This window comes from Pseudochaenichthys georgianus, chromosome 6 (genome assembly GCF_902827115.2).
Source record: "Pseudochaenichthys georgianus chromosome 6, fPseGeo1.2, whole genome shotgun sequence".
NCBI classification, from domain to species: domain Eukaryota; kingdom Metazoa; phylum Chordata; class Actinopteri; order Perciformes; family Channichthyidae; genus Pseudochaenichthys; species Pseudochaenichthys georgianus.
The window spans coordinates 786,709-814,515 of record NC_047508.1 but is presented as its reverse complement, the minus strand read 5'-3'; the positions used below and the strand labels follow the sequence as shown (position 1 = coordinate 814,515).

The following is a 27,807-nucleotide window of genomic DNA, read 5'->3' as shown; positions in this document are numbered from 1 at the left end:
GCCTGCCTCCGGACTGCATGGACATCCTCGCAGATAATGAAATACTCCACAAACGCCGTCCTCCACACAGAGGCTCTGGCCGTATGTTTTTATTTCATTCCACGTCTCCACACTCCATCCCGTCCATTCGGTCCTGTCACACGGCTTTTATTGTGGATGGAGATCCACAATAAAAGCCATATTCTGAATTAATTCATTAAAGACAATAACCTGGACTTTCTGTATCTGACCGAAACATGGCAAAAACCCCTGGACTATTTTTCTTTAAATCAAATCACCCCAGCAGGATTCACATACATTGACAAACCTCGCCCACAAGGGCGGGGTGGTGGTATAGCTGCTATTATCAGAAAGGAAATAAATGCTACCATAATCCCCATCCCTGATGTTTCTTCATTTGAACACCTGATCTTTAAACTCTCTGGTCCCACTCCCCTGGTCACGGCCATCATCTACCGTCCCCCGAAGTCAAACCCCTCCTTTCTCTCCGACCTCTCTGACATTCTCACTCAGCTTTCTGCCATATCCCCATCTGTTCTCCTCTTAGGTGATTGTAACATTCATGTTGACGACCCGACCTGAAAATATGCCTCTGAATTTAAGGGAACCCTTCACTGCTGCAACTTCTCTCAACACATCAACTTCCCAACACTCAGCCGTGGTCACATCCTGGACTTGGTCTGCTCCACTGGTCTCACCATCCATCATCTGTCCAGCTTCAATCTCCACATCTCTGATCACCTGGCCATCATCATGGACATCAACATCCCCATCCTCGCCCAAAAGCAAAAACGTACAATAACCTACAGAAATCTCAAATCCATCTCACCTTCAGCAATCACTGCATCCATTATCTGCAAGATGTCTGTCTCCCCCCCCCCCCCCCCCCTTTCTGAAAACCCATCTGAACTTGTGGACTATTATAACAGCACCCTCTCCTTCTGTCTCAATGAACTGGCCCCCACAAAAAAACAAAATGTCTCTTTCATACACTGTGACCCCTGGTATACCCCCGAACTCCGCCACATGGAATCAAGGAAATGTCAACTTGAACGCCAACACAAGAAACCCACACTAACAGTCCATCTTCAAATTTACAAAGACTATCTCCAGCAGTACAGTAACGCACTCAAAGCAGCCCGGTCTAATTACTACTCACAACTCATCCAGTCTGGCTCCAGCAACCCCAAGTGTCTGTTCTCCACCATCAGCAAACTTCTCAAACCCTGTGACAACACCACCTCGTCCTTCACCACAGAACCGTGCAACTCCTTCCTCTCGTTTTTACAAACCAGCATCAGCAAGATTTACAGCAATCTGACACCCTCATCAGCACCCCCCACCTCCCCTCCTGGCTCCCCCCCTTCACCTCACAGCCCCTGTCCCACTTCTCCCCTGTGACCCCCATGCAACTGTCCGACTTCATGACTGGAATTAACTCCACCTGCACACTTGACCCAATACCCTCCAGATGTGTTAAAGAGAGCCTCACTGCCATCTCCCAACTCATCGCCACCATCATTAACTCCTCCCTCAGATCTGGATCAGTTCCCCCCTCTCTCAAACTGGCTGCTGTCACACCCGTTCTCAAAAGACCTGGACTCACACCTGACATCATGTCCAACTTCCGGCCCATCTCAAATTTCCCCTTTCTGTCATAAAGACTTGAACATGTCGTTGCCTCACAACTTAAAGCCCACCTCAGCTGCAATGACCTCTTTGAGCCATTTCAATCCGGTTTCCGATCAACACACAGCACCGAAACAGCTCTTCTCAAAATCACAAACGACCTCCTCCTTACCTCTGACTCCGGCAACCTGAACATCCTCATCCTCCTCGACCTCACCGCAGCATTCGACACCATCAACCACGCCATCCTGCTGTCCCTCCTCGAATCATCACTCAACATCACCGACACTGCACTCTCCTGGCTGAAATCCTACCTCACATCAGTTTATCAACAACTGCACCTCCTCCACTGCTCCTCTGTCCCAAGGCGTCCCCCAGGGTTCGGTGCTTGGCCCCCTCCTCTTCATCCTCTACATGCTCTCCCTTGGCAAAATAATTTTTCGCCACAACCTTCAATTTCACTGCTACGCCGATGACATCCAACTTTATATCTCAACAAAAACCATCACCCCCACAACACACTCCACTCTCACCAACTGTCTCTCAGAAATAAAAGCATGGATGCAAACAAACTATCTCCAACTGAACAGTGCCAAATCAGACATCATCATCATCGGCCCCCCATCCCGTATTACATTACATTACATTGCATTACATTGCATTTAGCTGACGCTTTTATCCAAAGCGACTTACAATAAGTGCGTTCGACCAACAAAATACAAACTTGAAGAAAACCCAATCATATAAGTACATCAGGTTTCATAGAGCAAAAACATTTCAAGTGCTACTCAACTGACTTTAGGTAAGCCAGTCCTTTATTAGTATATAAGTGCTTTGTTAATAGTTCTATCGCTCGAAGTGGAGTCGAAAGAGATGAGTTTTCAGTCTGCGCCGGAAGGTGTGTGAGCTTTCTGCTGTCCTGATGTCAGTGGGGAGCTCATGATAGCAAACCCACGTGTTTTTGCTGATGGGAACTTGGGTCCCCTTCGCAGCGAGGTTGCAGTGAGCCGTTTGGTTGATGCAGAGCGGAGTGCACGTGCTGGGGTGTACGGTTTAACCATGTCCTGGATGTAGGAAGGGCCAGATCCATTCGCAGCACGGTACGCAAGTACCATTGTCTTGAAGTGGATTCTAGCAGTTACCGGAAGCCAGTGGAGGGAGCGGAGGAGCGGCGTGGTGTGGGAACATTTAGGAAGGTTGAAGACCAGACGAGCCGATGCATTCTGGATGAGCTGCAGAGGTCGGATGGCACATGCAGGTAGACCAGCCAGGAGGGAGTTGCAGTAGTCTAGGCGTGAGATGACGAGAGCCTGGACCAGAACCTGCGTCGCTTTCTGTCTGGGTCAGCTGGGGACGTATCCTCCTGATGTTGTAAAGCGTGTATCTGCAGCAGCGGGTTGTAGCAGCGATGTTTGCAGTGAAGGACAGGTTGTTATCTAGGATCACACCCAGATTCCTTGCAGTCTGAGTCGGGGAAACAACAGCGGTGCCGATGTTGATTGTTAGGTCAAGAGTGGGACAATCTTTTCCCGGAAGGAAAAGCAGTTCAGTCTTGTCAAGGTTGAGCTTGAGATGATGATCAGACATCCACTGAGTCTGATAGACACGCAGAGATGCGTGCGACGACCTGGGTCTCTGAGCGGGGAAAGGACAGAATTAATTGGATGTCGTCAGCGTAGCAGTGGTATGAAAAACCATGCGGGCTAATGACAGATCCAAGCGAGTTTGTGTACAGGGAGAAGAGGAGGGGACCAAGAACAGAGCCCTGAGGGACCCCTGTAGTTAATTGACAAGGGTCGGACTCCGACCCTCTCCAAGTAACCCTGTAGGTGCGGTCTTTGAGGTATGAGGTGAGGAGGGAAAGTGCAGAGCCTGAAACTCCAAGTTCTTGGAGAATGCGAAGGAGGATCTGATGGTTCACCGTGTTGAATGCAGCCGGTCCAACAGGATGATGACAGAGGAGAGGGAGGCTGCTTTAGCCGTGTGCAGTTCCTCAGTGACAGCAATGAGGGTAGTTTCTGTGGAGTGACCTGCCTTGAAACCAGACTGGTGCGGATCCAGAAGGTTGTTCTGATGGAGATAACAGGAGAGTTGTTTAAAGACAATATATCAAAGACATCCAGAATTTCAACTTCACCATTGACAGCCACACTCTATCCCCCCCTCACATCCGCAACCTCAGAGTCATCTTCGACAGTCAGCTCAAATTCAACCACCACATCAATCACATCACCAGGACCGCCTTTTTCCACCTCAAAAACATTGCCCGTCTCCGCCCATTACTCTCCTCCGCTGCTGCTGAAACCCTGATTCATGCATTCATCACATCACGACTCAACTACTGCAATAGCATCCTCTACGGCAGGGGTGTCAAACTCAAGGCCGGGGGCCAAATCCGCCCCGCAACTTCATTTCATGTGGCCCGCAAGAGCTCTGAAAGAATGTAATATGTTTATTATACGGTTACATGCCGTTTTACAGATGCACGATGTCCATAAACTACATGTCCCATAATGCATCTTAAATGTGACCTTTTTTTTTTAATGGACCTTTTTTTTCAGAATTTGGATTTTCTTTTAAAATTATTTTGTGACATTCTCACTGAAGAGACTTGCACTTATTTGCCCTAGACTTCTGCTTTCAGACGTAGTTATTTATGAAGTTTTTACCCTATCCGATAATAATCCAATGCAGAGGCAATAAAGTAATTACATTATTTTATATATATTAAATATTTATATATGTATGTTTATATAGTCTTAAAGTTACAACCGGCCCTTTGAGTGCAACCATAATGCTGATGTGGCCCGCGATGAAATTGAGTTTGACACCCCTCCTCTACGGCATACCATCCAACCTCCTCAATAAACTCCAATATATCCAGAACTCTGCTGCCCGCCTCCTCACCCACACCCGCTCCCGTCCTCCAGAACCTCCACTGGCTCCCCGTCCGTCAAATAATCAACTTCAAAGTCCTCCCCATTACTCACAAAGCGCTCAACAATCAGGCCCCCCCCCCTACCTCACAGACCTGCTGCTGCACCACCACACCCCTTCCCGCTACCTCCGCTCATCAGAAGCCAACCTCCTATCCATCCCCACCCACATCAATCACCGGACCTGGGGGGACAGAGCCTTCTCCGTTGCTGCCCCCTCCCTCTGGAACTCACTCCCCCAACCCATCAGAGACTGCACTGAACTCACCACCTTCAAAAAACTCACAAACTCACCTCTTCAATCTGGCTTTTAATGTGTGATTGTTTTTGTATTATTTCACTTTAACATTAACAATATGTTTCTTTGTTAGTCCTTTCTTTTCTTTTCACTATATCTGCAAAGCGTCTTTGAGCACATACTTACCTTTATCTTTTGAGCGTTTCTCTTCTTTCCTTTCCATTCTAAACTGGGCACCTGATGCCGTGTGCCTTATTTTCTCCATCACTGTAGGTATTAATTTTCGACCCGAGAATCAGTGCATAGCTTCCCCCTCCCTCAACACTGTCAACTACAGGTCAAGACTACCAATTTGCCGTAGTCAGTTTTTAAATTGACTAATTGCAGTACTACTTTATAAACAACGAAAGTGTTTATTTGATAGAGATAGTTTACCCGCCGCCCTCCTCTCTGAGGGAGATCACCCCCGCTCTTCTTTGAGTGTGAGACCTTCCATCCCAGCTGCCTGCTGTCATAAGGGCGGCCGCACGCCCTTTGACCCACAACCACAACAACAGTACACTATAAGACATTTTGTGCAAATTGCCGATAAAACAAAATGTGAGCTTGTGCAGCCCCCAGTCAAAATGCCGCCCTGGGCAACAGCCCATGTCGCCCATATCAATATCCGCCAATGCAAGTGCTAAATAATGAAAGGCTTTGTAGATCAGTAAAAGGAAATCAATTCTTAAAGATACTGGTTACCAGTAGAGGGGCAATGTGATCTAATTTTAATGTACTGGTTAAAAACCTGGCTGCAGCAGTCTGAGCTAATCATGATTATCCTAACCACTTTTTTACAAAGTAACGGCGTTACAGTAACACACTGTTATTTACTCACCAATAACACACAATTATCCTTGCTTTTATTTATTGGTTTAATTCCATAATCGGGCTTTTTTGGCGTCCGTCAGGAACTGAATTTCAAAATAAAAATAACCGGAAACAGACGTAGGCATTTCGAGCGATTACCCAAGATCCTCAGCTATGGTTTTAAGCTCGCTGATTGGATGTGTTAGCCGCAATGCATGCTGGGATTTGGTGTTTATATTATATGAAATCCGGAAAACATTTTAAAAGAATAAAATAATACTTAATTCCGAGTGCTCTTGCTTTTCTCTTTGAAAGTCATCACATAACGGCATTGTAATACACGGTTCGGCTGCATTATATATTACAGATCTGCCGTAGTTCTTTATTTATAGAGCCCTGATGAGAAGACCTTTGGAAAAACTGGAAGAAATGGCGCCGGAACTGAATACTTGACGTGGATCATAAATATATCAACAATTAAACAACATCTTCAATTTCTCTTCACACAATACGTCTCCTTGCAGTATCAACACTAATTCGGCTGACTTTTACATTTGATCTAATTCATAGATAGGTTATATTTACACCATAACGGTGCACAGCTGATAGAAAAGGACTGTAGTTTTCAAAGATATTACTGATTTTCTTTGAATGTAAGAATGTAAATACTGAGTCTGAAATAGTATAGCAATATGCTGTAAAATGATGTGAAAGCATGCATAAAACTATACATCTTCAGATGTTGTACATACAAACTAATAATACACAGTTATTATGGCTGTGTGCACCTTGTGTGCACCTCCTAGTGGTTAAAGCATGTTATTGAATTATTGGGTTTTATGTGTTATATTTGATTAAAAAAATATTAAGAGTACATACTTTCATAGGGGGAAAGTATAAATATAGAAATATAGAATATAAAAAATCAAGAAGATACTATAAGTGATCTCTACAATAAAACAGTTTAGTGCAAGATGTACACAGATATTAATAGGAGGAGGTGCAAAACAGAAAAACGGATTAACCTTTATTTAAACATTAAATATTAAGCCTGACAAAGTAATTAACGTCTAATATTGCTTTCCTGCAATGTTAACTATGTTGAAGCACTTATTTTAACTGATATTATACACATTAATTATACTCTTATGTATGTAGATAGAATAAGAAATGTGCAGAATATGACAGTTTAATGGTGGAGGTACACACATTGTAATGCACTGTTGAGGAACCTGTGACCCAAGTTTTTCATTCATTGCATAATTACACCGTAGTTGTGTATATGATATGTCAATAAACCTTTGAAAATCTTGAAAGGGATGTGCAAAATAGCCATAATATACAGTCTTTAATTAACTATTAGTAGAGAATAACGAGTAATGAATATACTTTATTACTTGTTTCCATTCATGTCAATTGCAGATACATGTTTAGTCTTCTCAAGCACCAACTATCAAATATCTCTCCTGATTGTTGGCACTTGACAATCACCTTACCTGAATGTCACTCAGGTGTAACTAAAGTCTGATTTAAGGGTTGTTTATATTTCACATAATTAATCAGAATCTGCAAAGTAACTCAAATAAGTGTAGTGGAGTAAAAATACCAGGTTAACCTCTGAATTGTAGTGGAGTAGAATTACAAAGTAGCAATGAGCTGTCATGTGGGTATATATTAATGCTGCGCATTACGGACACAAGTGATTTTCACCCATTTATTAATTATATGTTTTACATTTGATAACACCAATGTGTTTAATAATGGCAACTTCCAATTGTGGGAAAAACGAAAACGTTCAGTAGAGACGTCCCATAGAACATTTTGCGAAACACAATAGCCAGCATGTGTAGTTCTGGAGGGGTGTTCGATTCCAGTTTTGGATAATCTGGCGTGGTTTCGTTCCATTTCACACAGCTGTTTGACGCTCTGCGTAACCTTACGGGACTGTAGTCCTAAACGATAGCTGGGGATTATGGGTAGTGTAGTGTCTTCGGCCATCCTAAACTCAGAAATGTTGACAATCGCAATGATGCTCGAAATGTCCCTTATAGGCCTACGTCTGTTTCCGGTTATTTTTATTTTGAAATTCAGTTCCTGACGGACACCAAAAAAGCCCGAGATTATGGAATTAAACCAATAAATAAAAGCAAGGATAATTGTGAGTTATTGGTGAGTAAATAACAGTGTGTTATTTTGAAAAGAATAACAAATTAGAAGGAAACAAATATTTAAAAATACAGATTTCAGTATCCTGAGGCTCTGAGCCCCATTTATTTTCCTCACAGACGGCAACAAAAGTCCGAAATTATACGATTTAAAATAAAAGCAATAACTGTGGCTTGATATTGAGTAAGAACATGTTTTTATGAACCACAGCTTCCGGTCTTCCACGACCCGACCGGAGAAAAAGACGTGCTGCAGCCTGCAGGCACGAAACACGTTACCAGTAGAAATACATTGCTTTTAAAATCGTGCTGTGCAACACGAAAAAAAGGGGCAAATCGTGTTGGTGAACACGAGTCAATAGATTAAAAATCGTGTTGGTGAACACGAAATGCCGTGAGACTGGGTTTAAATGAAGGCTATAAGGGCATTAATGTAATGGGAGCCCTTTTTTTAAGTAACTAAAAAGTTACTTTTCACAGTAACGCATTACTTTGTGGTGTAAGTAATCAGTAAAGTAACAGAGTTACTTTTGAAATGAAGTAACTAGTAATGGTAACCAGTGTTGGGTGTAACGTGTTACAAAAGTAACGGAGTTACAGTAATATATTACTTTTTGCTGTAACGAAGTAATGTAACGCATTACTAATGAAATGTGGGTAATATATTACCCGTTACAATGCTCAGTAACGCAGTTACAACACATTTTAACCCGAAATTAAATGGTGTTTTGTTTTTTAACAACGTACTAACTAACATAGCGAGACATTCCGACACCAGACAAATTGTGCGGGTAGTAGATTAGTAAACCTGGTGTTTACTCTTCAGGCTTCGCGCCGGGATCTTCGGGGCAGTTGAATGTTATGTACCCTCTATTCAAAAAAGAGAACGGAGCGAAAAATACTAACAACAAATTGTGTCAGGTGCGCGTGACCTGCTCCGCTGCGCGTGCATCATTTCCAAAGTGCTTCCACAGCAGTGACACACATCTGTGGATAATCATTTATACAAACATGGTGAAAGCAGCCATCACTAAACGCCAGCAACACTGCATCTACTGCAGACCGTAGCAACGGGTCAGATGGGAACATCACGTTACCCTCCGTTGTGGACACTAGCTTACTCCCGCCTGACTCGCCGCCCTCAACCCCGGAGCAGCAATCTTCGTTGCCCGAAACTACGCCGCCCCTCTGCGGCCCGCAGGTGCCACCCAGGATACCACGGCAAAACAGAGCCTGCCCAGGTATATCTAAACAAGTACCCGCCTGTACAGTGGGGTTAGGTGGTCATTTTGCAGCTCGTGGTATACAAATAGACAAGGGCTAGAATATTCATGTGTAAATAGTGCCATATTCTGCCTGCCTGTAGAAATGTTGGTCAAACATAATGCACACAATAGCACAGATGCCTTCACCACGAAAGATCTCATATCCCAAGCTTATCAACAAGCTAATGTTGCAGCTGAAATGTTCTCCCGGTCACAAAGTCAACATCACATGATGATGATGTGATCCAGTTTTCAAGGACAGTAAATATTCTCTTCCCAGAGTACATGATGGGACCAAAGTGATGATTTAATAGGCTACATGGTTTTAATAATACTTTTGCTTTTCAATGTTTGCCATTTCATACCATGAGCTGGTTCAAATCACATGTGCCTTGATTTACAAAATGTTCTCATTTGTTTTATCAGTACAGCTTTGAAGCTGTTGTGCTTTTCTTTGCCACAGTCCACTTTGGACCGTATGAGATATTTCAGGATTGCACTTTTAACTCACTTGAGATGTTCTCACTTGCTTGGTTTCAAAACATAACAAATGCCATCATCTGTTCATTGGGACCATCAATGCTATTTTTCATTGCTGTTGCCGGACACTATTACTCATGTAAACCTGCTACTGCTGCCCCTGTAACCTCAGAGGCACCCTGAGTCATTTTGTTCTGGAGCCGGGCCTGCACACGGCCATAAACTAAACACACTACAGAGCCCATTCCGTGTTCTGTTAGTGTGTACTTCCTGTCTGCCTTCTTCTGGTGATTTATCTGACGTCCAGCGCTCCGTCTTTTAACCTCTTTTCCTGTCTCTTTCTTGATCCTCCTTAGCAACCTTCATTATAGTCCATGACAGTGGTCTGTACTACTGTATTAACAACGTGTCACATGTTAAGAAGTTACAATCAGAATCGAGTATTCAACTAACCCGTGTAATACAAGTTGTTAGTAGCCTTAAGGGCCTACACAGTTGTTATGCTAAACCACATCGCCCTTCACTGGATGTATAATGAGCTGCACTAAACTACATTTTAGCATTTAAAATACCTAGCCATTCTTTTGAGGTTATTTTGGTGAAAGTAACTAAAAAGTAACTAAAGTAGTGTAACTCATTACATTTCAGAGACAGTAATTTTGTAATGTAACTTATTACTTTCAAAAGAGAGTAATAAGTAATATGTAATATATTACATTTTGGAAGTAACCTGCCCAACACTGATGGTAACTAGTTACTGGTTTTCAGTAACTAGCACAACACTGGATAACAGTAAATATGCCTATACAATCTTCACATTTGTCTTTCTTTTTTGGAAGAAATGCAATTACAACATCCAATATAAAAGTGCATTTTTTTAAAACAAGCTCTAATAACATAATGACTGATCCTTTAAGCCAATGCTTCATCATTATCATCATCATCATCATCATCATCATCATCATCATCATCATCATCATCATCATCATCATCATCATCATCATCATCATCATCATCATCCTCATCACCTTGTTTTTTTATTAAAATGTCAACTTTATACTTGGAAACACATTCAGGACTTATTACAAATGAAATGCTTTGAATAAAAAGAGATGAATAACTATTTAAGACCATTCACACCATTCGTGTATTTAAGATCGGAGCCCAGTGACAGGATGTGGTTTGAGAGTGATGCTCTAGTGAAGGAGGACTCCTCTGTCCTAGCATCTCCCACTTCCAAGCTAAGACTCAAGGAAGTGAAACAAGTGAGGGAAATGAGGAGGCAAATAAGGTTTTAGGATGAACCTGTGAAGCTCTGAGATGTGAATGGTCAACACATGTGTTATGTCATGGCAGCTATTTCAGATAAATATTGAAGGGAAAGTTGTGTTACAACGTACATTTAAAAACATGTAAAAGTGATGCAATACATGTTTTAAAATTCTCTAATAATGGGCAAGGGGCCAAAGGGTTTACAGTTTAAATGTCCTTGCAAATCAATTAATTGATAAATCTATCACCCCTTACAATTTAATGGCCATGTTAGCCATTACTCCTTATTAAGCACAATGTTTCATATCAAGACTTGTGGTTGTCAGGGTGCCGTGTATATACATCTTAATTATTTGTGCCTGCCTGGTTGTATTTGTATTTTTAAACATCTATCTATGTCTAACGATAAACTTTACTACTTTAACTACCTTCTTATCAAATAAACAACACATGTTTTTCAGCTTTTGTCACATTAACCTTTTTATCTTATTTGTTTATTTTCCTGAGTATCCTCTTGTCTCTGTTTTCTGGAGCAGGCTCCAGGTGGCCTCCTTGGAGCCTTGTTTCTCCCTTCGGTTTTCTCCCCAGCAGGTGATAATGATTGGAGCTGATTTCTGACTCTATACTACGGTTTGCAGACCTCCTTTTTGCCCTGAATTTAAGTATTTTTAGTTTTGCACATGAGCATCTCTGGACTTGGCCTCTCTGTTATCGTAATGTTCCATTAAACAATTGGTGATCTTGGAGCTCGAAGCAGCAGTGTGTAGTAGAAATCTTCCAACAATACAAAACATTAAGCTTGCAACTAACAAAAGGACTGGGTTCCACCCTCTTATGCTGTTTATTTGGTGTGTGCATTTCTCTGATAGACAGTAAATAATATAGACACACACATACCGGTACACACACAAACACACATTAGAAATACAGTTTTGGTATGCTACAAGCAATTCACGCTGCATATTCAATTCCTTTTTTGCTATCAAACGTTGCTGATAATTAAACAGATGTTTGAATGTTGCTGTTACTTGACACCACATTTATCCTCAGTTGAGGTTTTTAATGGTTGAGGGGCTTCCATGATCAACATGTTGTTCATCTGTACAGAGGAGCACCACCTGTGATGGATCCTGGTGGTGCCCTATATTTGAACCTTGGTGGTCTACATAACAAGACTGGGCTCCTCTCATCACTGTGGAGGAATGGGTTGTCCTTATGATGAATAAAAACAGTCCCACCAAAGAGCCGTGCCTTTAAGCAGTATGTTCCATCTGGCTTCCCATCAAAAGGACTTGAGGGGGGATTGCTTTAAAGCTTGGGGTGCACTTCAATGGCCACCGAGGTTTCGCTTCTCTCCACTCATCCAGTCAAGCACAATGAATGTCAGGCTCATGGTCATGAATATGAAACCCAATGCTGTGAAACACGCAGCCTGAAACCCCAAAGAGAATATGTCAAAAGATTAGAATCACAAGGACAAACTAGTTTCACTTCCATGAACTGTTGTGTTGGCCTTCTCAGTCAGGGAGAGAACTCAACCTACCTGGATCTTTGGTCTGGAGTTCATGGGCTCGTGGTCAGTGGGAATGATCCGAATGTAGAACAGGCCCGGTAGGATGAAGATTAGACAGGGAGCAGTGGTTGCCCCTAGACACAGAGAAGGCATAATTCATAATTTCACTGTAAAACAAAATGTGTCTCAGAGAGAGATATTTGCTGTAATGAACAAGCCATGGCATAGAATGATCAATTGGATATCAGAAGTGTGGTCCTCTGTAAACTGCTTTATCTGGTTTAACCATCCATTGTTGCATTAATGCGAGACTTTGGAAAGCAGAAATAACATAACCTTCTGCTTACAAAAATACAGGTTTAGGTGTAGGCTAGTCTCTATAAACAGCATATGACTGCAGAATCTGAAGGTTACGGGACAGGATTTTAGTATCAGAAGCACTCTAGTGGGTGTTTCTAGTCAGAGTAGTATTGACCAATTATCTGAGCATACTTTGGTGGAGATTGGGTTTAGGCAACAAAACTACCTGGTTTGGTTTTATGGTTTGGGTTCAAATACATTTAAACCAAATAAAATTAACCCAAAGAATACATTTAACTTATAGGCTTGACAAAATTCTCCAATTCCATGATTCAAATTGACTTTTGATTTGAAGGAAACTATTTAATTTAATTTGCATTGACAATTACATTTTTCAACTTCCTCTCAAAAAGAAAGGCTTCATGATATCTGGTGTAATATGGGCACCATATACCGTATATCAGGTTCAAACTAACTTTCTGACTGTATTCTACAATCACTTTAAAGATGTAGCAGCAGATGAAAAGGTGTATTTTTACCTTCAAAATAAAGTTCATAATTTAGTGCTTTATAAATTAAAAACATTAAAAAGTGTTTTACACACAAAGCCAGACAAGACCCAAGAACTGAAGTCCTGTGAATACAACACTGCTGAAGTGAGTGCTTTAACTCCTGATATTCTCATTTCATATTTATATCAATTTGTATGATACAATTGTATTCTGCATCCATAACTACTCTACTATACTACTAGTGTTTGTATGAGACAGTATGGTGATATTGTTATGGTAAACTGAGTGTCATCTGCATTAAAATACTAAGTCGTTGTTCTTAATCTGAGCAAATGGGAGCATTTAAATAAAAAGAGGCCTGACAAGGAGTTTTGGGGAAATCCTTATGTTTGCTCAGATGTGTAAATACCGATCGACACAAAGTATTTACAATCAGTGATTTAAACCATTTTAGAGCTGATCAGTCCCAGTAGCGTAACATGGGGAAACAAGTTGAGGAAGCCAAGGGGGGTTGTCAATGTTATAACGTAACCAGATGAGTGATTACAGCGCCCGGTATCATTTTACACACAGGTGTATCATACAGATGCAGGACTTGCACACGCCTGTTATCTAACCGACAGGTCCGCACGCACTCTCCGGCCGAAACTCTCTCGTCTTATTAATTTATGCAGCCAACCCCCCACCCAAATGCATAGCCAGCCGCTTAATGCGCAGTGCAGATTTGGTAATGAATACAAAATAAGAATTCATTCACAAACTAAATCAGGAGACTATCAGTTATGTGCAGTAGTGTTAATTTCGTCAGCTATTTTTTTATTTAGTTTTAGTCTTAGTCCTGTGTTAAATTTCCTTTTTAGTTTTAGTCATATTTAGTGCCTTCACCTTCATCCTGTTTTTGTTTAGTCAAGTTTTAGTGGACTAAAAGTTTGAGCATTTTAGTCTTATTTTAGTCAAAGAAAACACTAACTATTTTAGTCAAGATTTAGTCGACTAAAAGTCTGAGCATTTTAGTCTTATTTTAGTCAAAGAAAACAGTAACTATTTTAGTAAAGATTTAGTCGACTAAAAGTCTGAGCATTTTAGTCAAAGAAAACTAATTATTTTAGTCTACTTTTTGTCAATGAAAACTGTTGAGTCTTTTCTAGTCATCAGATGATATAGAACATTTCAGTCAAACTAGTCTAGCCAAAACCAATAATTTGTCATTTTAGTCAAACTGATTTCACAATAAGATTATATCTTGTCCTTATTTGATCAAAAACACAGGTTGAATGATTAAGAATGCAGCTTTGCAGAGAGTATCTGGTCAGGTTTGTGGTGTTTTTACCAGCTGTGTTATGGCCACATTGCTTCCCTTCTGATAAAACAAAATCCTGTTGTTGCCATTTTATTTTCTGTTAAATAAGATTAGTCAGACCATGAGTTAGACCCGAGTCTTCCTGATAGTTCACAGTGTGCCGCTGGCCCGATGTAATTCAAATGGCAGCACCGGAAATGGAACTGCTGGGAGAAAAACTGACTATCAGAGATGTAACATGTATCTTTGATAATATTTCGTCTCCTCATTTTTCGTCAACAAAAGTAAAGAGAGATGTTGGCATAGTTTTTATTTAGTAAACTACATTTTCGTCTCTTCACTTTTCGTCAACGATATTGCATGTTTATTTTGTTACAGTTATTGTTTACTGCCGTCGGTGCAGTCTCGTCATCGTCTCGTTTTAGTCATGGAAAAAAAGGTTGTTGACAAACATATTTCGTCATAGTTTTAGTCAACGAAATTAACACTAATGTGCAGAAACATTGCATGCGATAGTCCACCTTCTCTTCCCTCTCTAACACACGGCAAATGCAGCAGCAGTCCTCGTCTCTGTAATTAACTCAGTCCTTATAGTCTAGCAGGAAGGGCCCTCAGATTTTGAGATACCCTAGGTCTACCCCTTGGTCTCTTCCCAGCTGGACGTGCCTGGAACACCTCCCAGGGAGGTGCCCAGGTGGCATCCTAACTAGGTGCCCGAACCACCTCAATTGGCTCCTTTCGATGCGAAGGAGGAGCGGTTCAACTCTGAGTCCCTCCCTGATGACCGAACTTCTCACCTTATCCCTAAGGGACACACCAGCCACCCTGCGGAGGAAACCCATCTCGGCCGCTTGTATCCGCGATCTCGTTATTTCGGTCATGACCCATCCTTCATGACCACAGGTGAGGGTAGGAACGAAAATGGCCCGGTAGACAGAGAGCTTTGCCTTTTGGCTCAGCTCCCTTTTCGTCACAACGGTGCGGTAAAGCGACTGCAGTATGTAAGGAAATATTTGTATGTATTCATGTTAGCAAACTATGAATAAGCTTAAAATGGGAAATAATTTGTGTAAAAACTGTGAGCTGGATTTGGGGCCTGTTGACATGTGGTTTTTGAGGACAAAGGAAGATGGGGGAAGGTGAGGGTTTGACTTACAGTCAACTCAGATCTAGGAGATAATGAAGCTAAGCTACTGTGATTGGGGAAACTTAAGAAGTGAGGTGTTGGTGATATTTGGGCAGCCAATCACGGAGGTCTGGAAGGGAGGATCAGATAACTCCTCCCCTTGTAAGCAATGTATTAAACAGGAACCACGCTGTGTTCAGCCTCTTTCCTCTGGCTGGCTCACGTGAGTATCAGGTAAATATGGGATCCCAAAGATAACTGTATTGAATTTGTACTGTATTGATTGTATTGCATTGTCATATTTTGTTAAACGGTTAATTGTATGCTCTGGATTCCTTCCTGTATGATAACCAGCTTGTTAGGGACGCGCAGAGATTTGGAATGCGGACTAGTTGTCCCACAAAATCTCTAATAAATGGTGACCCGACGTGCCTGGTAAACAAGGCTGTGGAAGAATCCGGACGACCGGAATGGGTCGGGAACAAACACTTTTAGACATCTCAGACAATCAGCAGGGCCCTGCAACTACAAATAAGGTAAAACTTTAGGATTGTCTGTAGGCGTTTCACAGTGTTTTTGAAGTTTAAATGGAATATACAATGCATATTTTACTATGTTAGGAAAGTTATATACAACACGTGAACGTTGATCGCAAGGTAGACAGAAAGTCCGGCGTGACGTAAAATAGAGCAGTTTGGCGTGGACCTCAGGTATACTTATTCCTGAGTGGCGTGGAAACGGTGCAGTTTGTGGGTTGCGAGGTTATATTCCTGCACGACAAAACCTGGAAACTCGATATTTTAGATCGGGTCGCCGTTTAAAACTGGGGTTAAATAGCAGACCAAAGCTGAAAGCTAAAAGCTATCGGACTGTTATATGTTGAATCGGGGGAAAGAGAACGCGGACCTCACCGAAATTGTGACGGGACCGGCTCTCGTTTCCCTTTATCTGTAAACTTAATTTGAAAAGCTAACGTGTGATAAAGGGCTCGCTAAGATGCCCCATGGAATGGTCACATTCTTTATGGGTGTCGAAGCGGGGTCTTGTTTGTCTGTTGAAATAAACATCACATTATCAAGCTGGACAAACTGTACGGGGAATACATCTGTGTGATTTTTACCTAAAATACCTGTGTGAGCGATTGTCTGTGGAACTCAGACAATGCACTCAGAAGAGTGAAGCTCATTTGTGCTCTGCTGCTGCCATCTAGTGGCTGAAAGGGGGGGGAAGCACGTTAACAACGACAATAGCCCAGTATATTAATACAAGTGAACACATATTAATTAAGTCAGATAAATAAAAGCGAAGTGAATATGGAACGTCAGAATGGTTAAGACAATTCTGAAATTCCAGGGAGTTACCGGGAGCAATGGGAACAGATTAAGAGATTGATTTGAAGTGGAATCAAACAGGGGGCTAAAGAAAAGGCTTGTACATTTAAATAAATAAGAAACATTGCATTGTGAATTTCGTACTATTCGTCATTAACTGATCATTTTACTACACATAGAAAGATGAGAATTTGTTAAACATTAGATAACGAACTCACTGTGAGAAATATATATTGTAATGTTATTTAGGAGTTGTATTGATCTGTTTCTTGATTGTTCTGTCTGTTGGTTGTCATTGTTGATTAGTAAAGACCTTGTTTTATGTTGGTAAATGTAAATACATTTACATACAAGAGCAAGCTATTCATCACAATTGTATTTTTAGGTTATGAATAAAACAAAAAGTAGTAGCCTAAGTGATAAGCAGAAGGGTTTTTGAACGCTTGTCAGTCAGAAGGAATCTATTAATGTTTATATGACAGGGGTGCTTATGCCCGCTTCGGTTTTCAATGTCCGCCATCACGTTAAAACAGAGGATTGGTGGCATTTTCAGTTCATTGCTTGCTTCCACACGCCTTCCCCCTCCTTGTCTCTTTCATGACTTTAGTTAATGCATTAGAACGATTGTTAACTTGCCGTGTTTCTAGAAGTCGAACTCACTGTTCCGGAACGGCCTTTCACAATAAAAGCCAAAGGCCGCTGTTCGCCAGAGATACCTTCACAATAAAACAGTAATTAGCTTAACAATATATTTAACTTATATTACGTCCTTAAATATTGATTTCAATTCATTACAGTTTTCAAATACGGCGCGGATTGAATACAGTTATTTGGGTATTCTGTAACCTCACCATGCTTGTAACACAACTTAGATAAACAATTTGAAAATGAATAGAATTAACCAAGTAGATAGAATAAGCAAGTGGTAAAGGGGGTTTCCTGTTTGGCTCATTTGGTTTAGAACTGAAGTAAGGAAGAATAGTGTTTTATGAGAACTGTCATTCCTCATGGTTTCTAAAGATAAATCATCAGTTTATATGGACTTTGATGTAGAGATAGGATCATGGTGGAGAAGGAAGACCTTTTTTGGTTTCAAATTAAAGAAGATTTTAAAGATGAAGTAAGCAGGACTTCAACTAGACAAAAGAGATTTTACAATGTGGGTTTACTACTTTTAATGGAGTAAAGAATCTGGGTAGACTACTGCCATTGATTTGTTTTAACATTCACATGTTTCAGCATTCCTGACCATATAGACACTCAGCCGTTTTATTTTGTAACCCGTTGGGAGAGAGATTTAAATTGAGTTTTCTCAGTAGCTGAATGTGATTACAGCAGCATTGGATAGTTCTGCACCACCTTTTGGGTTCTCTGAATCAGTGTGTTGGTGAAGAGTTGCTCACTGCGAACAGAAGAAGTGTGCAAAGAATGCATCTCTGAGGAGATATTGACATTATGCTTGTGCCTCGTTGTCAAGGCAACAGTGGTGTGAAGAGGTACTGCGGTTTTGGGGGATTTCTGCCGTACAGAGGACAACGTGTGTCTGCCAAGTGATTCCTTCCCTCATCTCAAAGCCAGGGAGAGTTTCCTTGGAGCCCACTGACCTTGGCCGGTCCTAGCTTTTTTGGGGACCCTGCCACTGACTACAGCTGCATCACTGACTGTGCTCATTATGACAAGATCTTGAGACATGCTTGTCTCAGATTGTTCTGGAGGAAGGATGCAATGATTTTACAGCATAATTGTGCAAGAGTTTCCCAGTTGGTGGTGTAGAAACCTTAATGCTTAGTGTTTATATAGGAGGCTGCTTGTTTATATGATGGTCTGGAATGCTGAAAAGATTAAAGTTGAATATTCTTGGTTAGCAAACAAGACATCTGATTATTATGTCACACATAATAATCTTGTTATAGAAACTAGCTATGGGTAAAACGTGTGGTTGTTATACCATTGTTATCATGAACAAAAGATAAATAAGGAAATAGTATCTGCTTAAAGATGAATGGATTTCATATCCTCGAGGGGATTAGTTATTGTGAATACTCCACAAGGTATCTACTAATGTATTGTAAAGAACTTGAATTGACTTGATAAATAAGTGAAGATAAGAAGATGTATTGACCATAAATTAGTCAATTGGTAAATAAAAAATAGCGGAAAAGAGGAGAACTATTAAAGTGAAGTGAAAAATCATTCTAAAACACACTGATAGAAAAGGGGGGGGGGGGGCATGAAGGAAGTATGCACTAGACTTTTTATTCATGTGTGAATTTGGTAGTGTTTGTTACAGTATTGATCAGTTCAAAGGGAGAGTTTTAGTAACAGCTCTATAAGATCAGACAAATATTTCTTTATATAGGTCATGTTGAAGGGAAAGCTAGTTCTAAACTAAATATAGTATTTCAATTTGAGGTACTGGTTTCACCATTGTGGCATAGTTATTACCATAGGAGGGCTTTCAGATGGACGTACGAAGGGACTTCTGTTTTTGGATCCTTGATGAAGTGGGGAGTGGTTGTTGCATGTTCGGACACCCAGGGTTCTACGCACTGTTAAAGAGGGTAACATTGTTCTTTAAGTGCACCAGAATTGAAGATAAATTAATAGAATGAGTTATGGAATACATAGCAGAGCTTTACAGATCCTAGTAATGTTTTGACACAAGAGAATAGTGATGTACACAAGTTTCTGAAATAGATCTATTAGTCATTTTAATACTGATTAGGTGTAAATGAATTGCAGTAGTAGTAGTAGTACTCTGGCTAGACACTTTTCAGGGAATGTGGGAAACAGCAATGAGGGGTTGGAGATATCTTGAACATTATAGTTGTAATTGTGAATTAATAAATGATGGCGCTCCATATATACAGATTTTTATAGACGGAGGATGCTGGCCTGTGCTGGAAGATCGGAGTCTCTGCAGAGCACGACACATGGCCAAAAAGACTGAGACCAACTGACCTTTGACCCTGACCGACAGGGTAACTTGGGAAGGCACTGTCAATGACTGACTCTGAGGTGTACCTGACCAAACTTAACTTTACAACCTGACAGTGTGAGTGTGAGTGAGTGTATGTCTGCATCTGATCAGTGCAACTGCATGATTTAAAACAATGACTAATCAAGCATGTTTTTGGACTAACACATTATTTTTGTGTGATAATAATGTGTGAAATGGGAGGTTTCCTAAACATTCCACAAAAGGGGAAACCGCCCACATGTGACCCGTTTACTTTCTGCTTGATGATATTTCACTCCCACAGGAGGTGGCGGTTTGCAGAATGTGAAACTCAAACTAAAACATGAAGATTCTGTTTTCTTTAGGACTGAAAGATGGAGAGAAACCCTTAATTTCACTGAAGTGTTTACTGTGGAAATGATGGATGTACATTTGGGAAAAATGTTGGGTATTGTCTTATAATCCATTATGACCTGAAGGTTTTCTTCCCATACAGGATTTTGTTTACACATGAGTTAATGTGTAAAAAAGGGGGAGTGTAAACTTCACAATGTACATTTTTCATTTAGGGACTGAAAGTAACCGGCTGCCAAAACTCGATTGTTCAATCTGACCATTGATTGACAGTTTTAGAATTGACCTGCTCCATATCTGGGGATAAGATAATGTTTGATGAATGTTGACATGTCTCTAATATTGATTGAGTTATAGCAGGTAACACAGATAAAGAATCAGTGGCCAAGGGGCTACCAGAGAGATGTAAGTCCAGAATGGAATACTGAAGAAGCTGACCTGTGAGTAATGTTTCAACAGGTATTAAAGTAACTGAGGTTTGAAATGTAGAAAGAACATATTTACAGTTAAGATAAAACATAGTAATGTAATGAGACACAATGTAATTTAAACAACATCATGTAACTAGTCTGGTAAAGAAGTAAAAGCCATATACTTTATTGTTTAGGTCATTATGGGGATATACATTTCACCACATTTATAATAGAAAGACATTTGAGGACAGTTTGTTGGAATTCTGTATTCATTTTTTCAGCGGGATAATATCTAAGCACTGATGGGTAAAAGCAGTATCACCAGGAAGCCATTCACTTTGTTAGTATTGTGATTTTGGTTGTTTTTGAATCCATAACATTAGTGTGTTTCTTTACCAGAAACATTAGCAGTTCAAATCATATTTAGATTTTTAATGGGATCTCAGGGATTTCATTTGAAAATAAACACAGATGCTTGTCAGAAATTCAGAGCTATTGAAATATGTTATTTAGTTTACCTAAAGATGTTGGGGTTCTTATTTAGTTGGCACAGTCCAAGTATTAAGATTCTGAACCTGCACGATTAATTTAGAAAACCTGTGCACAGACGTCTGTTGTTTTAAGACACCCCACCAACAGGCTCCAAGTGGCCACGCACTGGTGGGTCAAACAGCCGAGGGCCCCAGAGCCCAGAGCGTAGGCTTGAGGGATTTGTATCAGATTTCTCCACACAGGTTGTTGACGCCAAAAGGGGGACCCGAGACGCAGGAGGCTGACTGTCAGCAGGACAAAGTGGATCAACCCCAGGCTCTCCGGCCCCGACTGAGTGACCCAGCGGACATCCCATGCCGTCCGCCTACAAGGAAAGGGGGACAGCTCGTACCACGGGAGCCAGTGTGCGGCGGGGGAAAACACCTGCGAGGACCCTAGACGACATCAGGACGGATCTGGCTCTCGTCATGGAGGTCGACTCGGATGCTGTCATCAGCGGACTGGAGGAGAAGGACCTCGAGGACATCCATCCAGCAGTCGTCCCGGGAGGCATCATCATCGGACCGGAGAAGGAAGATCGGGAGGACATCTAATCAGCATCGACTCGGAAGCCGCCATCAGCGAGCCGGAGGAGAAGGAAGACATCTCTCTAGCAGGCAGCCCAGAAGCCGCCGTCAGCGGATCGGGGGGACAAAGACACGGCAAGCCAGGACGGCACAGGGGACTCCACTCTCCGCTGAGACAGGAGTGTGGGTTAAGTGCAACAAGACGGTGTATGGAGCCAGCCAGGCCTGCCAAGCTATGGGCAGCCTCTACCATGACAGCTGCTTCACCTGCAGCGCCTGTAGTCGAAGGCTGAGAGGGAAGGCGTTCTACTATGACGGAGGAAGGGTTTTCTGTGAAGAGGACTTTCTGTACTCTGGGTTCCAGCAGTCTGCAGACAAGTGCAACGCAGGTGGACATCTGATCATGGACATGATCCTGCAGGCCCTGGGGAAGTCGTACCACCCCGGTTGTTTCCGCTGCGTCATCTGCAACGAGAGCCTGGACGGAGTGCCCTTCACTGTGGACACTGAGAATAAAATCTACTGTCTGAAAGACTACCACAGGGTCCTGGCGCCTAAATGTGCTGCGTGTAACCAGCCCATCCTGCCCTCAGAGGGGTCTGATGAAACCATTCGAGTTGTATCCATGGACAAAGACTATCATGTGGGTGTTGTTGTGTGCCGTGCATCCGCTCATTATGTGTCAGACTAATCAGTTCCACCATTGAGGGAAAAGCTGCTTCTCCCCCTCCTGCCACTGTTGGCCTGTGTCTCGGAGGGAGAGGACGAGTATGGAGACTCAGCAGACAAGGACGCAGCTTTTTGACAGGTTTTGGTCTCTCTCTCATTCTGCCATAAGAAATTGCTATGAAGGGCTGTTTCCAAATGTTTAAAGGGCTCTAAATATAATGTTGAGAGATGAACACAGTGGAGAGGAGTGACAATAGTTATGTTTCAAAATGCCTTGTGTAAGTTTATCTCTTGAGAAGGAGATAAAAAGGGGGAATTGTAAGGAAATATTTGTATGTATTCATGTTAGCAAACTATGAATAAGCTTAAAATGGGAAATAATAACCAGCTTGTTAGGGACGCGCAGAGATTAGGAATGCGGACTAGTTGTCCCACAAAATCGCTCCCGCTGCTCCGATTCTCCGGCCCATCTCACACTCCATTGTTCCCTCACTCGAGAACAAGACCCCGAGATACTTGAACTCCTTCACTTGGGGTAAGGACTCATTCCCTACTTGGAGTGGACAGTCCATCGGTTTCCTGCTGAGAACCATGGCCTCAGATTTGGAGGTGCTGATCCTCATCCCAGCCGCTTCACACTCGGTTGCGAACCGATCCAGTGAGTGCTGAAGGTCGCAGACCGATGAAGCCATTAGAACCACATCATATGCAAAAAGCAGTGGTGCAATCCTTAGTCCACCGAACTGCAGACCCCCTCCCCCACGACTACGCCTCGAAATCTGATCCGTGTATATTACAAACAGGATTGGTGACAAAGCGCAGCCCTGGCGGAGGCCAACCCTCACCGGAAATGGGTCCGACTTACTGCCGATGACCGAGTACAGAGATTGGATGGGCCTCAGTAGAGTCCCCCTCACCCCATACTCCTGCAGCACCTCCCACAGTAACTCCCTGGGAACTCGGTCATACGCCTTCTCCAAGTCTACAAAACACATGTAGACCGGATAAGCGTACTCCCAGGCCCCCTCCAGGATCCTTGCGAGAGTAAAAAGCTGATCCGTCGTTCCACGACCAGGACGGAATCCGCATTGTTCCTCCTCAATCTGAGGTTCGCCAATCGGCCTGACCCTCCTTTCGAGTACCTTGGAGTAAACTTTCCCGGGGAGGCTGAGTAGTGTGATGCCTCTGTAATTGGCACACACCCTCTGATCCCCCTTTTTGAAAAGGGGAACCACCACCCCAGCCACTCCTTCGGTACTGCTTCCGACTTCCACGCAACGTTGATGAGACGTGTTAACCATGACAGTCCCTCAACACCCAGAGCCTTCAGCATTTCCGGGCGGATCTCATCCACCCCCGGGGCTTTGCCACTGTGGAGTTGTTTGACGACCTCAGTGACCTCCCCCCGGGAGATTGGTGTTGATCCCCCGTCATACTCCAGCTCTGCCTCTAACATAGATGGCGGAGTTGTCGGGTTCAGGAGTTCCTCAAAGTGTTCCTTCCAATGCCCTAACACCCCATCAGTTGAGGTCAACAACGTCCCATCCTTACTGTACACAGCTTGGATGGTCCCCTGCTTCCCCCTCCTGAGGTGTCGGACAGTTTTCCAGAACAACTCTGGTGCCACCCGAAAGTCCTTTTCCATGTCTTCTCCGAACTGCTCCCACACCCGCTGCTTTGCCTCGGCCACGGCTGAGGCTGCTGCCCTTCGGGCCTGTCGGTACCTTACAACTGCCTCGGGAGTCCCCCGGGATAACAAATCCCTGAATGCCTCCTTCTTCAGTCGGACGGCTTCCCTGACCACCGGTATCCACCAGGAGGTTCGAAGGTTACCGCCCCTTGAGGCACCTAAGACCTTGAGACCACAGCTCCCCGCCGCGGCTTCGGCAATAGAGGCTTTGAACACCGACCACTCTGGTTCAATGTCCCCAACCTCCACAGGAATGCCCGAAAAGCTCCGCCGTAGGTGTGAGTTGAAGGCCTCCTGAACTTGGGCCTCCTCCAGACGTTCCCAGTTCACCCGAACTACACGTTTGGGCTTACCAGGTCTATCCAGAGGCTTCCCCCGCCACTCGACCCAACTCACCACCAGATGGTGATCAGTTGACAACTCCGCCCCTCTCTTTACCCGAGTGTCCAAAACATACGGCCTCAACAACACAAAACTTCCTGCAGCTAAATAGCTCCAAAACAGAAGCTATTTTAGTTGGCACACCAAACCAGGTCCAGCCATCCCCCATAACCCACATTACCTTTTCTGGACAAAACATACCCCTCTCCACATCAGTTACCAACCTGGGTGTAAGATTTGACCGACATCTGACCTTTGACACCCACATCAAACACCTGTGCAAAACCTCCTACTACCACCTCAGGAACATTGCAAAACTCCTGTCAGATGCTGAACAACTGGTCCATGCCTTCGTTTCCTCAAGGCTTGACTATTGTAATGCTCTCCACATCGGGACTCCTAGCGGGAGCCTTCAGAAGCTCCAATACGTACAGAACAGTGCTGCTAGGATCCTGATGAGGGTGAGAAAGTACAACCACATCACACCCGTCCTTCATTCCCTCCACTGGCTTCCTGTCTCATTCAGGATTGAATACAAGATCTCACTGCTCGCCCATCAGTGCGTCCACGGGAATGCTCCTTCATACCTAAAATAACTACTCACATCACAAACCTCCACACGCAACCTCCATTCCACAACAAACAATCTGCTTCGCCCCCGAGGACCAAACTCCGCACAATGGGGGATCGGGCTTTCTGTGCAGCTGCTCCTCACCTGTGGAATTCCCTCCCAGACCACCTGAGGACTCCACAGACCACTGACGCCTTTAAGAAAGGCCTAAAAACAAATGTTTAGGCAAAAGTGCAGATCTGTAATGAGGACCCATCTCTGAAGAATAACACAAGTGTTATAACCTAAAGCCAAACTAATGTCCCAAACTACAGGAAGTACTTGAGGAGTAGTGGAAACTGCACTCTGCATGTTTGTGAGCAACTACATTGTCACTGCTGCCCCACAGAGACTACACTCAGGATTTGACGAAGGGGAGGAGGTGAAGAGCATCTGCACAGCAGGAGTCAGCAGTTTGACATCACTGATGTGATCAGGAGGAGGCAGACATAAGGATGGAGCTCCATGCCATACATCTTGCAGAGTCATATTCCTGCATCATTGTGAGGTGTGATGACACAGGTGTGGAGGTACTGCTCATATATTATGCAAGCAAATAGTTGTTTGGTTCATCTCTAGTGTACATGCATGCAGGCCATGGAATGAGAGAGAGATATGTCCCCATCAACATCATATGTGAGAAAATTGGAAAAGACATGTCTAACTGTCTACCAGCATGTCGTGCACTCACTGGCTGTGGCACAACAAGTCGTTTGTACAGAATAGGAAAGACAATCAGCATCAGCAGGTCGTTTGTGACCCTGACCAGAGCTGTTTCAGTGCTGTGGGCGGAACAGAAACCGGACTGGAATATCTCAAAGAGGCCGTTTAGGTGGAGATGGTTCTGAAGCTGGGCGGCAACTACATGTCTAACTGTCTACCAGCATGTCGTGCACTCACTGGCTGTGGCACAACAAGTCGTGTGTACAGAATAGGAAAGACAACAGCATTCACCAAACTCAAGACCCATCTCAGCGAGCTCAAAGATCTGGCCCATGTTGGACTCTCTGCCAGCTTGGAAGAGTCTTTGCCAGTCGCAAGAGAATTAGCGCTTCTGCTATATGGAAAAAAGAAAAAGGAAATTGGACTGATGCACAAACTGGGATGAACTGAGGTTCATAATTGCATCAACAACAGATGCAGCCTTGGGAAAATCTGCCGCCAACAGAGGATGCATTTCAACAACATGTACAGAGCAATGTTTCAGACAGCGATATGGTGTCACAGCCCGAACCCAAACCCTTGTTATGGAGTCCTATTGGCAAGCGGTGGATTGTCAGAGATGGGGCCATTCAACCAGTGCTATTTACAAAAACCCCAGCACCTACAGAAGTGAGAGCCATTACTCACTTGTATTGCAAAGATGCAAAGTGTGGAGAGAGTGGACAGTGCCAGTGCCTCTCTGTACAGAGTTCTACACCTGCTGTGCAGAATGTCAAAATGTGTCCCCTAACGTTTCTGAGGAACCTGACATTTAACATTATATTCTAGTATCTATATACTTGACCTCTCACAGAATTATTTGATGAATTGTATACTGTACTTTGAATTAAGGTTCCAGTTTCAATAAAACCTGTACTATTTACAATTACACCTATGTTTTAGAGGCTTGCAATTTAGAACTAATACACTTGATTGTATTGGGTTACTCTTATTCTGACTATTTGGTGATGTAGTTCAGCCACCTGGTATTTCCCTCTCCAAATATAATGACCATCAGAGTGAGCATTCTTATCTTTTTGAGTGAATTTGACTGTATCAGAGAAGAGGTAGGCCTATGTCTAAAGAAATCTCATTTGCAATAGAACTGTACCAGATATTTCCATACAACTATTGGTTAGTGTTCAATAGCACCTACTGGTTAGTGTTCAATAGCACCCTAGACAATTCAGTAATGGTATATTTTTTAGGGATTTCTGTTTTTCTGATAAATGAGAAAAAAGTGATTGAGTCCTATGTTCCTATCACCAAAAAGTACAATTTCCGTCTAAACTAAAGCTAAGTTTACAGGACTATAATTCAGTATTTTTTTTGTTAGATAATTGTCTGACTATTTAGTGATGTAGGACAGCCACCTGGTTCATACCTTAGTAAATCTGAAGAAGAAAAGAGTGGTCATTCTCAAGTTATGGGCTTTTTTGTCACCTTTCCCACATTCGGCCTGGTCTAATTTGGCTCTTTTTCAGAACAATCCAAAAAACATTCTTTCCCCCAAAATAAAATTTGACAACAATCAATTTCATTAATGGGAGACCCTAAAGATAAGTAAAATCATTGTTATCATTTGTTCTACCTCGGGTAGGGGTATCTCGAAAACTAAAGACTTTTTTGAGGACTTGCTGCTGGACTATTAGTCCAAAAGTAAAAAAGTAGCGAACGTTTAGTATACAATTATGTTTTACTAAATACTCTAAATCTCCACCCTCCATAACTGCACTTGCTAATGTTGCTACTTGCTAACGGCGGTGATGACAGTACGAAGATGATACGATTTAATTGGAGTGAAGCCAAAGGGCGGGTGGCTTCCCTTAGCATGGCCCTGAAAAATCACAGGTTGGCAGGGGCATGACGGTAGCCTCATCTGATTGGTTAATCCCTCAATTAGTTTACTGTGAGTGCAATATACTGTTTCACCATAACATCTAGAGGGGCGCTGTTTCACTCTTTGTAAAATACTCAATGAGAATGGGGGAGAGATGGCAGCAACAAAGAAGGATTACCAAAACTAAACAAAATGTTTTTTTCATTTATTAA

The 27,807-nt window shown here is 42.7% G+C and overlaps 1 protein-coding gene across 1 annotated transcript in view; it reads right to left on the bottom strand.

Moving 5' to 3' along the window:
* Positions 1-10,583: 10,583 nt before the first annotated feature.
* The window catches only part of slc38a5b (solute carrier family 38 member 5b), an 85,756-nt gene continuing 68,532 nt past the window's right edge, over positions 10,584-27,807 (bottom strand). The window contains exons 15-16 of the mRNA XM_034084783.2: positions 12,381-12,484; positions 10,584-12,269 (exon numbers count right to left, since the gene is read on the bottom strand). Of these exons, the coding sequence (XP_033940674.1) occupies positions 12,165-12,269; positions 12,381-12,484 (209 nt within the window). The 3' untranslated portion in view covers positions 10,584-12,164. The remainder of the gene's footprint in view (positions 12,270-12,380; positions 12,485-27,807) is intronic.